Source organism: Eimeria necatrix, genomic scaffold (genome assembly GCF_000499385.1).
Source record: "Eimeria necatrix Houghton genomic scaffold, Enh_scaff540, whole genome shotgun sequence".
In the NCBI taxonomy this organism is placed as follows: Eukaryota; Apicomplexa; class Conoidasida; order Eucoccidiorida; family Eimeriidae; genus Eimeria; species Eimeria necatrix.
In genome coordinates, this window is record NW_013654411.1 from 12,501 (window position 1) to 25,108 (window position 12,608).

Below are 12,608 nucleotides of genomic sequence, written 5' to 3' on the forward strand. Positions count from 1 at the left end.
TGCTGCAGCAGCAGCAGCAGCTGCTGCGTCGTGTTGCTGCGGACGTTGCTAAGTGGCGGAATAGAGCCCAGAGTGGGACCGCCTCTCCGGCTGCAGCAGCAATGCAGCAGCAGCAGCAACAGCAGCAGCAGCAGCAGCAACAGCAGCAGCAGCAGCAACTGCTGCCTCAGCACCCACAGCAGCAGCAGCAGCAACAGCAGCAGCAGCAGCAGCAACTGCTGCCTCAGCACCCACAGCAGCAGCAGGAGCAGCAGCGAGCGGAGCACTTGCAAGCGGCTGCTGTCTCCATTAATAACAGCAGCAGCGCCGGAAGCAAGAGCGGGAGCAACAACAGCAGCAGCAGCAGCAGCGGCGGCGGTGCACGGGCGGCAAGCCCCACAACAAACGGCAGCAAATCCGGCGGCAGCAGCAGCAGCAGCAGCAGCAGCAGTTTTGGCGGAGGCGGAGATGAGGGAGACGGCAGAGACGGCAAACGAGGCCTAAGGCTGTCACTTAACTCCCCTGAAGGGTCAGAAGCAGAAGACAGCGAGGCTGAGGAGGAGGAGCCGCGGCCTGCTGCTGCTGCTGCTGCTGCTGCTGGTGCTGCTTTTACCTTTGACGATCCTGCAGTGTCGTGGGAGGACTGGAACCCGTTTGCGCTGCGACACAAGCAGCAGCTGCTGCTGCTGCAGCGGCTGCAGCGCGAGGAAGAGGAGGAAGATGAGGCAGCAGAAGCAGCAGAGCAAGCGGCCATCGCTGCAGCAGCGGCAGAGGGCAGCAGCAGCAGCAACAGCAGCACGGCAGACGAAACAGACGCAGACAGAGAAGCTTCGACCGCAGCCACGCAGCAGCAGCAGCAGCAGCAAGACCACCAAGAGCTAGGAAGAACAACAAAGGCAGCTGCAACGTCTGCAGAGCCGAGGACGCCAAGGTCAAGGCAGCAGCAGCAGCAGCAGCAGCAAGGCAGTGCTGCAGATGCAGAAGACACAGAGGGTGAGGCTTCTCCCCGCTCAGCAGCAATGCTGCGCTTCAGACCCAGCAAGGCAGCAGCAGCAGCAGCTATAGCAGCTGCAGCTGCTGCAGCAAGCCCTCGAAAGACTGCTAGACAGGCAGCAGCAACAGCAACAAGGCCCACAGCTGAGTTGCATGAGAGAGTCGGTTTAGTGCGACAGGTGCCGCTGCAGCCGCTGCAGCAGCAGCCGCTGCAGCAGCAGCCGCTGCAGCAGCAGCAACCAGCACTTCAACTGCAGCAAGACATGGAGCTGCTGCCGTCTCCGCGCATGCTGCCCTCCTTAGCAGTTTCATTTATAGTCAAAGGTAAGCTTCCCTGCAGCTTTGCTGCTGCTGTAGCAGCTGCGGTGCTGCTGCTGCGGCACTGCTGCTGCTGCAGCAGCGCCGCAGCAGCTACAGCAGCTGATGCTACAGCATTTTCAATCTCGCTTCCGCTTCTTGCTGTTGAATTGCTGCAGTGGAGTTCATTCTGCATGCTCCATTGTTTTTAAAGTAAGTGCTGCTGCTGCTGCTGCTGCATGTTTACTGCAGGACAGAAGCGGTGGGTGTACGCAGTGAACGAACATCCACGCGCCCCCAAGAGGCAGCGCACCGCAGCAGCAGCAGCAGCAGCAGCAGCAGAAGCAGCAGCTCAAGCAAGAGGCGATGCGTGGGTGCATTCTAGCGAGGATCCATGCATTGTTTGTGTCTCCCGTGCAAGAGACAACTGCGACAGTAACCGCAGAACTGACAGCAGCAGCAGCAGCAGCAGCAGTAGCAGCAGCAGCTGTAGTAGCAATGGCTGTGAGACGACGGAAGAGGAGACGGTAAGCTTCACTCAACTGTTAAGTCCGCGGTTGTTGCTGTTGCTGCTCCTGCAGTCTGCGACTTCGGGGTGCTGCGCCGCGTGTGGCTGCTGCTGCGGCTGCTGCTGCACCTGCTGCTTCACCTGCTGCTGCAGCTGCTGCTGCTGCTGCAGCGGCAAATGCTTTTGCTGCCGGCGTGTGTGTGGCTTCTGCAGATCCTGTGGAGCTACAGGCCAGGCCACGGGGTGTACGTGTCGCTGCTGGCAGTGGATGCTGATGCTGATATTGCTGCTGTTGTTGTTTGCCCTAAAAGGAAAAACAAGCAGAGGGACAGAGAGACAAGGGAAGGACAGCAGCAGCAGCAGCAGCAGCAGTTGCTGCTGCTGACACTCTCTGCAGGAATGACGCTGACTCTGCCTCCTTCTGGATGTCTCTTTAGCCGCAGCATCTCTTCCATGGCATTTACCCGCCTTCATGGGATGCAACAGCAGCATAATCAACAGCAGCAGCAGCAGCAGCAGCAGCAAAAGCCGCCGCTGCTGTTGCTGCTGCTTACGACAGACGCCTTGCTTTTCGGGCTATCGCTGGGGCGCCTGGCCCCTCCTTGTGACGCGCAGCCGAAGCTTGAGCTTCCGCTTCTACCGGCTGCTGCCGGTGCTGCAGCTGCTGCAGCTGCTGCAGCTGCTGCAGCAGAGAATGTGTGGGCGCCGCAGTTTCTGTTGCCGTTGCAGGGGCTCTGCTGCTGGTCGCAGCAGCAGGAGCAGCAACAGCAGCAGGAAACTGACTCGGTGCTGTGGGTGGAGGCTTACCGCGGCTGGGGTTCGCTGGGTAAGCTGTTCAACCCCCAGGCAAACGCAGCAGAAGTGGGAGCAGCAGCAGCAGCAGCAGCAGCAGCAGCGCCAGAGGTGACAGCAGCAACTGAGGGACAACCCGTGGGGGATCCGTCTTCCTTGCTGACACGTCTCTGCCCTGCTGCTGCTGCTCCTGCCTTCCTTTTGCTGCTGGTGGCTATGAGGTCGGGGCGCATATTTTCTTGTCGTCTTTTCAGCAGGAGCGGAGGCACTCGCAGAAGCAGCAGCAGCAGCTGCTGCGGCAGCAGCAGGTGCTGCTGCTGCAGCGGCTTCACAGAAAACCTGGCGTTTTTTGCAGATGAGTTTAAACGGATTGATGACCTGACGTACTCAGCGTCAGACTTCTTCTCCCTTGTTTCCTGGGCTTCCTTAAAGCAGCAGCGGCAGCAAGCTGCTGCTGCTGCTGCTGCTGCTGCTGAACCGGCGGGCGCCACCGAGCAGCAAGACGGCCTTAGCTGCAGCGACTCCGCAGGCAGCACTGCAGCAGATGAGGACTCAGCAGACACTCTCCTTGACCGCATCCAGCGCAGCAGTCCGGCACTGCAGGATGCGTGTAGCAGCTTTTGGGGCAGCAGCAGCAACAGCAGCAGCAGCCACAGCAGCAGCAGCAGCAGCAGCAAGGGCTTCTTAGCTAAGCTTGCTCAGCGGTTCCTGCTAGCGTCTATTGGCTTAACTCCAAGTAGCTTGTCTGCACTGCGGCAGGCAAGAGGCCTCACTTTAATTCGCGAGTATTACGGCAAGGAGTGGCCTTCTGGCACTGCAGCAGCAAACACAGCAGCAGCAGCCAAAACAGCAGCAGCAGCCAAAGCAGCAGCAGCACCAGCAGCAGAGGCCGGTGCCGCAGTTGCCACTGCAGCGAATAGCACGGAGCAAAACAAGCGCCAACAGCAGCAGCAGCAGCAGCAGCAGCAGCAGCAACGCCGGAGCCCAGTGCTAGAGGCTGTAGCGAACTGCCCCATGCGCGTTTCGCTGCAGCACCTGCAGCACCAGGCAAGCAGCAAAAGAGAGAAATGCCTCAGCACTTTTCTTGTCTTTGCTGCAGTGCATGCAGACCTGTAAATGCCTTGCGTGGTCTGTAGGCTAGCCTCTAAGTTGCTGCTGCTGCTGCTGCGCTGCTGTGGTGCTGCTGCAGATCCTCTGTGCGCTGTACTTGGGCTCTCGCAAAGACTTCTCTCGCTGGCTGCAGCAGCTGCTGCTGCGGCTGACGGAGCTGCAGCAGGTGCAGCATCTTCTCTGTTTGGGGGAGACATTTGTGAGTACTGAGCTGCAGCTGCTTTCTCCGTGGCTCCTGGTGCTGCAGCAGCACGAGCAGCAGCTGCTGCGGCAAGGGATCTCGCTGCTGCTGCCGGATTCGGCGGCGGCCACCGAAAGCCCTGCTCCTGCTGCTGAGCCTGCAACAGCAGCAGCGGCTGCTGCTGTAGGTGAAGCTGCTGCAGCAAGTGCTGCTGCTGCATTCGGAGGCGTTGACTGGCGCGTATGGACGTCAGCGGGCGCGGACGGGGCAGCAGCAGCAGCAGCAGCTGCTGCTGCTCTGCAGAGCGTCGTTGCAGCACTTGCTGCTTCCGGCGAAGCGGCTGACGAGGAGGCCCAGTCTCTCAAGCAGGTAGGCGACATGAGGTGCAACAGCAGCAGCAGCAGCAGCGCGAAGACGGCAGCAGCAGCAGTAACAGCAGCAGTAGCAGCAGCAGCAGTAACAGCAGCAGTAGCAGCAGCAGCTAAGTAGGGGACCACCACGTGGCCCTTGCTGCAGCACGCACTTGCTCAGTAGCCTCGTAGCCCTGCCCCTGCAGCATTTGCTGCTGCGCAGCTTCCAGCTTTGTGTCCCCGCATGCATGCAGCGTGTCTGCTGCTCGTGTGGCTCTGCAGGCAGCAGCAGAAGGCGCGCAGCGGCTGCGGGCTGCTGCTGCTGCCCTTGCAGCAGCACGGGAGAAAATTTGGGCAGCAGCAGCTGCTGTTGAGCAGCTAGAAGTGCAGCGCGAGCACGTGCTGCGCTGCGCGTCCAGGTCAGAGCTGCTGCAGCAAATGACAGCAGAGGGAATGGCGAGAGCTGCCGCCGCAGCAGAAGCAGAAGCTGCTGCTGCAGCAGCAGCAGCAGATCTCTACGACCAGGCGGAGCTGGAAAAAGACATGATGGATGTCTTCTAAGCTCTGCTGCGGCGCTTGTCCCATTTGCTGCTCTTTGTCGCTGCCGGGCCGGGCGGCAGACAGCCACCGCATTCCTGCTGCAGCAGCCAGCAGCCGCCACAGCCAGCAGCAGCTGCTGTCGCTGCTGCTGCTGCTGCAGGCAGAGCCCACCGAAGCTAGAGGCATCTGCACCAGCTAAAGCGTGTGCCGCATCCACTTGCTGCGGCCGCTGTCTGTAAACAGGTGCTGCAGCTGCCGCTGCAACTGCCTACGCAACTGCTGCAGCAGCACAGCAGCAGCAGCAGCTGCTGCTGCTGCACCTGCGTAGGCACGAGCCGGCAGCCAAGGGAGTTCCCATGTCTTGTGTCTTTGTCTCTGTGTCAAGCCCTCAGCGCTGCGCTAACTGGCGCTTCTACTTCTATTAATTTCCTGAACCTGTCCGTGGCGCAGCCAAGCAGGCCACGGCGCTGCAGTGTACGTACACCCGAGTACATCCAAACTCTTTAAACCGCAACGCATCGACCCGCACTTCTTCGTGCTTTCAATTGAAGAGCAACTGCTCTGTGTTCAAGTCCACGGACGCATTTGCCCCAAGGGTTTAGGGTTTAGGGTTAAGGGTTTAGGGTTTAGTCGCCTAGCACTTGCCCCTAGGCTGTGGATTACTGCCTAGCTAGCTGCTAGTACCCCACTCGGGGCCGCAGCAGCCCGCAGCTACGGGCTGCAGCTGCTGCAGCTGCTGCAGCAAGACGCGAAGACTTGCTGCTAAATGCTGCGTCAGGGGTGCTGCTGCTGTTCCTGCCCCGCCCCTTAGTGTGCAGATCGCTTGATGAACACAGGGGCTGATTAGAGGCGCAAAAATCAAGAGAATAACTGAGAGGATTGGCTCTCTTTTGCGCTGCAGAGCGCAGCCGGCGAGCCTTCGCTGCGTTGAACGGCTGGTGTTTAGTGCTAGGCAACTTCAAGCATTTAAAAATGCGAAATGGCGTCAGCCATATCATTAGAAGCTGTATAAATGTGCTGCCCTGCGTCGTGGGCACACACTGCAGCCACCAAGCAAGCCGCTGCAGTTAAAAGGACTGCCCCGGGGGTTCTGGTAGGCGGCTGTAATTGTGTGAACACGCAGCTAAAGCAGGGCAGAGACGTGAAAATGCAAAAATAAGGATAAGCAATAAATTTGGGAGGAAATAAACGATGCGGTGGAGGCTTCTCGTCGCGGCCGCTGCAGAGGGCAATGAGACAAGCTGCCTGTACACCCGATTCCCTCACTGCCTCCACGCCATTTGCACCGGTGCAGCGCAGGCCAAAAACTCTACCTAAATGCCATTTCATGCAGAAAACAGGAATTTTAGTGTGTGCTGGTGCATTACGGGCCACAATGTCGCGGAAATCTTGAACGGCGCAGAGTATCGCTGCCTCGAGCTGCACGTCCTGCGGCGTCTAAAAGCGATAACCTCGTGGCCTTACAAGCAGCAGCATCAAGTTGAACAAAATTTAAAAGAACAACGAAACGGTAGAAAAATTCCTTTGGTTAGTGTGTGCGTTCCTTCTGCCTCAAGGACATGATCTTGCGGATCTGCTGCCCCGGGCTGGACACAGTTCAGCGCTTGCAACGCTGCTTGTGCGCCTGCGCGTCTCGGCCCGATCATCGATGTTCCCCCAGGGAAAATCTGTGAAACATTTGATTTTTAAAGTTGTTTTTGAATTTGCTTTACAGAGATACCGTCAGCGCTGGCGAACACTGCGCGGCGGGCTCGCTGCAAGACCGTTCCTTTCCCGAATTTGAACAGCAGCAGCAGCAGCAGCAGCAAAACGGGCGCGTGGGAGCAGCCCCTCGAAACTGTCCGGGTTCTCTCGTTCTCCAGGCTCGCAAAAGAAAGGTCCGAAAAAACACAAAATTCGTTTTTTTTCAATTTTTTGCAATTTTTCATGTCCTTCGACTTCCCGGGCGTCGGCCGCCGCAGATCTGGGCCTTCTCGATTCGCCGCTTTCCGACTTTTGTTTGCTTTCGGCCCAAGATGATGAAAGCTGTACGTACACCCCAGTCTTGCATGCGGCTCTGTTGCTGCGCTGCTGGCTGGGACGCTGCAGCTGCAGCAGCAGCTCCTGCGGCCACTGCGTTCGCGCCTGCATGCGGGCCTGCTGCTGCTCTCTGCTGCTGGCTGCTGCTGCAGGCCCCGTGTTCTTGTTCTTTTGCTGCGCTGCGTCCAGTGTTCTCTCGTGTCTGTCCAGAGCTGCTGCTTGAGGGTTTCTGACTGGCAGCCAGCTGCAGCCGCAGACAGTGTAGTGTGTGCTTGTGTGTGTCGCCAGCGGACTGACCCCACCCCTGCTGCTGCTGCTGCTGCTGCTGCTGCTGCTGCTGCGTTTGCGTCGCTGCAGGAGGGCCCCGAAGAGCACCCAGACGAGGCCTTTCGCGAGGCCTGGGTGTCTTCTTTGTACGAGGCTCAGTCTTCGATCTGCAGCGCGGTGGAGGAGCTGGAGGCGAGTTTCGCGGCCGAACAGCAGCAGCAGCAGCAGCAGCAGCAGCAGCAGCAGGATGAGGGCGCGGCGCCCCGCGTCTGCGCGAAGAAGTTTGAAAACACCCGCTGGGAGAGGGGCCCCGGCCAGGGCGGAGGGCTCACGAGGGTTTTCCAAGAAGGCGCAGTCTTTTGCAAAGCTGCAGTGAACGTCAGCGCAGTCTACGGCTCTTTGCCTCTGTCTGCAGCTTTGGCCATGTGCCCGGGGGCCCGGGAGAAGCTGGAGGAGGCTTTGAGGGCCCCGCGCCGCTCCTCGGGGCCCCCGGGGGGCCCCCCGGGGGCCCCGCCCGCGCCCGTTGGGGCCCCCCCGGGGGCCCCCCAGGCCGCGGCGAGCGGGGGGCCCCCGCGGTGAAGTTCTTCGCCGCAGGCCTGTCGCTGGTGCTGCACCCCGCGCACCCCATGGCCCCCTCAGGCCACATGAACTACCGGCTGTTTCAAATATTCGGCGAAGAGGAAAGCGCCTACTGGTGGTTTGGAGGCGGCGCGGACTTGTCGCCGGCTTACGTTTTCGCGGAAGACTGCGAAGACTTCCACCGCGGGCTGCAGCAGCAGTGCCTGCGCTGCAGCAGCAGCTTTTACCCGCAGTTCAAGCGCTGGGCCGACAGCTACTTCTGGCTGCCCCACAGGCGCGAGGCCCGCGGCGTGGGGGGCATTTTCTTCGACGGGCTGAACTGGGGGCTGCGGGGGTTGGGGCCTTTGCGGGCCTTTTGCCTGGGGGGTTTGTTTGGCTTTGCGCCGCTCTACCTCCCCATAGTGCGCCGCCGCTCCGCGCAGCAGCAGCAGCAGCAGCAGCAGCAGCAGCAGCAGCAGCAGCAGCAGCAGCGCTGGCAGCAGCTCCGCCGCGGCCGCTACGTCGAGTTCAACTTGCTCTGCGACAGGGGCACCCGCTTCGGCTTCGCCTTGCCCGGCAGCAGGACCGACAGCATTTTGGCTTCCCTGCCCCTCCTGGCCCGCTGGGAGAACCCGGGGGGGCCCCCCGGGGGGCCCCCCGGGGGGCCCCCCGGGGGGCCCCCCGCCGAGGGGGCCCCCGGGGAGGGGGCCCCCGGGGAGTGGCCGCCGCCCGGGAGCCACGAGGCCCAGAGCCTCGAGGTGTTCAGACACCCCAAGGACTGGGTCCCCATCGACTCCAGCTTTGCTGCAGACTCCGAACTCTCCCCAGAAAGCCTCAGGCCCGCCTGCCTGCAGCCGCCCCCCGATGTTGCAGCAAAGGCCGCTCTAGACGCCGGGAACGAACAGCTAGCTGCCAGCTAGCTGGCAGCTAGCTGGCAGCTAGCTGGCAGCTAGCTGGCAGGGAGGTGGCAGGGAGGTGGCAGGGAGCTTGCTGGGAGGTGGCGGCTAGCTGGCAGCTAGCTGGCAAGGAGGTGGCAGCTAGCCAGCAGCGTGCTGCGGGCGAGGTGACAGCTAGCTGGCAGCTAGCTGGCAGCTAGCCAGGCGCGGCTAGCTGATAGCGACATTGCAGCTAGCTGGTGGCTAGCTGGGAGCGAGCTGGTATCGAACTGGCAGCTAGCCAGGCGCGGGGACCTGGGCGCGGCTAGCTAGAGAAAGAGCAGAGCCAACGACGCCTGCCGGCAGACAATAACCGGGTAGCTAGCTAGCTAGCTAGCTAGCTAGCTAGCTAGCTAGCTAGCTAGCTAGCTAGCTGCAGGGCGCGGGCGGCGTTGGGGCGGCAGGCAGCTAGCCAGCCGCGAGAGCCCTGCTGCTGGGCAGTTTGGATTTGCTGCCTGCGGGGCCCTAGGGGATTTGCAAGGGAGAGGCTGGCTGGGGCCCCACAGTGAGGTCTTGGGGCCACAGTGGGGCCCCAGCATATATATTTATATACATACTTATCTATATATATAATATATATTTATATATATATATATATAGATTTAGAAGTGACAGTCAATGTGTTGTATTTGGACCTGTTGTTTATTCAGTGTGGACGCTCGGGTGTACGTACACCCCATGCTCTTGCCCCCGAAGGATTTGCCCCGCACCAGCTCCAGTGCCGGAGCTGCTGCAGACTTTATCTGATTCCCATTTATTTCGAACTCAGTTATTTTCAGACATTATCTGTTCTTATTTATTTCAAAACCAAGCATTTTGGTTCTTTTTTATTTTAAAACCAAATATTTTCCTCCAATAATTGGTTCACAGGAATATACCGGCAAGCCCGCACAAGGCCGTGCGTCCAGTGCTGCTGCTTCAACTGCTGGTGCTGCTGCTGCTGTTGCGACTGCTGTTGCTGCTGCTGCTGCTGCTGCTGCTGCTGCTGCTGCTGCTGCTGCTTCTTTGCGGGGGCCTCCGGGCGCATCTGTAGGCCCTAGGGGCCCCCCATCCACTTGTGTTTGCTGCTGCGTTGGGCGTCAGCTGTATGTACACCCGGGCAGCAAGGGGCAGACCGCCTACTTTCAACTCGAGCTCTCCCGCTGCCCCATTTTATTTTCATTTTTGTTCTTTTTAAAACTGCTTTAGGCTTTTCCTCACATAAAGTCGCTGCTCAGGGACTTGAGGACTTGTGTGGCTCTAATTTAAGAGTTTGCGGCGATTCGCAGCAGCTGCTGCAGCGTTGCTGCTGCTGCAGCGTTGCCGCTGAAGCCTTTGCTGCGCGGCTGCGGGCCCCCGCTCGCGGGCTATTTTGCGCATTATTGAGCATTAAAGGCCTCAAATTAATTAAATTAATTAAATTTAATAGATCGCGGCAGATAAATTTGGAGTTGAGGCCAATAAGGCACAAAAAGAGGCCCCGGCAGTCTCATTTGCTGCTCTAGCCCTGCAGCCAAGAGGGGCCCCCACGTGCGGGGGCCCCCGAAGAGGGGCCCCGCCGGGGGCCCCCGCTGCTGCTGCCTCCCACTTAAGTGTGAAATAAAATTGGAATTTAATTTGCTTTTACTTTTATTAGAGCTGCTGCAGCTGTCGCTGCAGGCTGAAGCGCAGCTGGCCGCAATCCTCATCGACCGTCGGCGCGCTCCAGGGCCCAGCAGCAGCAGCAGCAGCAGCCGCAGCAGGAGCAGCACCAGCCACGCTTGCAGCAGCAGCAGACACAGCAGCAGCAGCTACAACAGCAGCAGCAGCAACAAAACAAGGAGCAAGCACGCTCCTCCTTAGATCTGCTGCGCTGCCGTGGCAACTGGCACTGCTTCTTCCGGCCAGGCAGCAGCAACGCCGCAGGAGTAGCAGCAGATGCAGCAGCAGCAGTAACAGCAGCAGCAGCAGCAGCAGCAGCAGCAAGATGGCTAGCAAGCGGGGCGAAGTCTCGGTGCTGATGGTGGCTGAAAAGCCCTCCATTGCCGAGACCCTAGCGGACATTCTCTCCAAGAAAAACTGCAGCAAAAGAAGAGGGGTACGCAGCTGCTGTTGCTGCTGCTAATGCTGCTGCTGCCGCTGTTGCTGCTGCTCCCACTGCTGCCCTTGCTGCTGCCAGTGCTACTGCTGCTGCTGTTGCTGCTGCTACTGCTACCGTAGCAGCTGTTGTTGCTGCCAGTGCGCCTGTTGCTGCTGTTACTGCCGCTGCTGTTGTTCCGGGTAGCTCTATTGCTCTTGCTTCTGCTAGAGCTGCTGCGGCTGCCGCAGCGGCTGCTGCTGTTGCTGCAGCAGCTGCTGCTGTTGCTGCAGCAGCTGCTGCTGTTGCTGCAGCAGCTGCAGCTGTTGCAGCTGCTGCTGGGACTGATGAAACATGTGTGACCCTGCTGGTATAATACCTCATCAACGGCAGCAACCGCAGCAGCAGAAGTACCGGCAGCAGCAGCAGCAGCAGCAGCAGCAGGATGGCTATCTTGCGCGTTTGCTGCAGATATCGCCAGTGACAAGCGTTTGGGAATTTCGAGGAGAATTTTTGGGGCAGCGTGAGGAACAACTGCTGCTGGTCCCGCTGCTGCTGCTGCTATTTTGCTGCTGCTACTGCTGTTGCTGCTGCTGCTCATGGTCTTCCGCTGGCGCTGTTTCAACTGCTGCAGCTGTCTTGGGATTAAGCTAGCTGTGTCTGCTGCTGCTGCTGCCTGTTGCTTGCGTTGCTGCAGCGGCTTTTTTCAAGGTTACTTCCACAGCGGTAAGCACAGAAGCAGCTGCTGCCGGAGTTGCTGCTGCTGCTGCTGTTGCTGCTGCGCAGTCTGGTCGCCACAGCGGCTGCAGCACTTCTCTGCAGCGGAATGAGCAGCAGCAGCATTCGAAGCAGCAGAAGCAGCAGCAGCAGCAGCGGCAGCAGCAGGAGCTCATTCGTTTGTTGCGCGCCTCTGCCTCTGCGTTTCTGTTGCTGCCGCAAAGGGCCATATCTACCAAACGGAGTTCCCGCCTGCATTCAATGACTGGGTGAGCAGCAGCAGCAGCAGCAGAAGCAGCAGCAGCAGCAGCAAGAGCTGCTTCTAGCTGGAAAGGTCACAGCAACACCAGAAAACAGGCGCCAACGAAAAGAAAAGCAGATAGAGCTGGTACCACGCCTGCAACTAGCTAGCTAGCTGTGTAGCTAGCTCGCTAGCCGTCTAGTTAGCTAGCTGGCTCTTCAACCAGCTAGCCAGCCGTGTGACTAGCTAGCTAGCCGTGTAGCTAGCTAGGACGCTAGCTATGCAAGTCTCTGGCTAGCTATGCTACTGGCCGTGTAACTAGCTAGCTAGCCACGTAACTAGCCGGTCAGCCAGCTCGCTAATTATCTACTAGCTCGTAGCCAGCTAGCTAGCTAGCTAGCTAGCTAGCTAGCTCTCTGCCGACCATAAACTTGCAATCACCGGGCACTCCAAAACGTAGCTATCTGAAGATCCTCTTTCCACGCGCGGCCAGCTGACTAGCTGTTTATCCGCCTAGCTAGCTGGCCAGCTGGCTAGCCAGCCAGCTATCCAGCTAGCTAGCCAGGTAGCTAGCCAGCTGACTGCCCAGCTAGCCAGCCTGCTATTCAGCTAGCGAGGCAGTTAGCTTGAGCGGGAGCCACCTTCGGGGCGTGCGGTGCGGCTGCTAGCTGCTGCAGCAGCAGCTGCAGCAGCAGCAGCAGCTTCAGCGGCAGCAGCAGCTTCAGCAGCAGCAGCAGCGGCGGCGGCAGCAGTTGGAGCTGCTGCGTGTGGGCTGCTGCGCAGCAACGGGTGGACCCGGCCTCTCTGTTTGAGGCCCCGGTGATAAAGACAGAAGCAAATCCGAAGCAGCGGCTGGCGAAGCATTTGCAAGAAGAGGCTCGGGGCTGCATGCACTTGGTGCTGTGGCTGGACTGCGACAGAGAAGGCGAAAACATTTGCTTCGAAGTCCTCGACCTCTGCAAGGCCCACCTCGCCAAGCCCCCCAACAAACAGCAGGTCGCCCTGCTGCTGCTGCTGCTGCTGCTGCTGCTGCTGCTGCTGCTGCTGCTGCTGCTGCTGCTGCTGCTGCTGCTGCTGCTGCTGCTG

At 59.6% G+C, this 12,608-nt stretch overlaps 3 protein-coding genes across 3 annotated transcripts; 2 read left to right on the forward strand and 1 right to left on the reverse strand.

Annotated features, from left to right (window-relative positions):
• Positions 1–6,765: 6,765 nt before the first annotated feature.
• Positions 6,766–7,615, forward strand: ENH_00061900 (hypothetical protein; the record flags this gene model as incomplete). The annotated part of the gene is made up of 2 exons (XM_013582045.1): positions 6,766–6,777; positions 7,127–7,615. The coding sequence occupies 2 exons, from the start codon at positions 6,766–6,768 to the stop codon at positions 7,613–7,615; spliced, it is 501 nt and encodes a 166-aa protein (XP_013437499.1).
• Positions 7,616–7,662: 47 nt separating this feature from the next.
• ENH_00061910 (coproporphyrinogen oxidase, putative) lies at positions 7,663–8,514 on the forward strand (the record flags this gene model as incomplete). Its single annotated transcript, XM_013582046.1, has 1 exon — positions 7,663–8,514. The coding sequence occupies one exon, from the start codon at positions 7,663–7,665 to the stop codon at positions 8,512–8,514; it is 852 nt and encodes a 283-aa protein (XP_013437500.1).
• A 2,026-nt stretch (positions 8,515–10,540) lies between these two features.
• Positions 10,541–10,948, reverse strand: ENH_00061920 (hypothetical protein; the record flags this gene model as incomplete). Its single annotated transcript, XM_013582047.1, has 1 exon — positions 10,541–10,948. One exon carries the CDS (start codon positions 10,946–10,948, stop codon positions 10,541–10,543), a length of 408 nt encoding a protein of 135 aa, XP_013437501.1.
• Between the last annotated feature and the right edge of the window lie 1,660 nt (positions 10,949–12,608).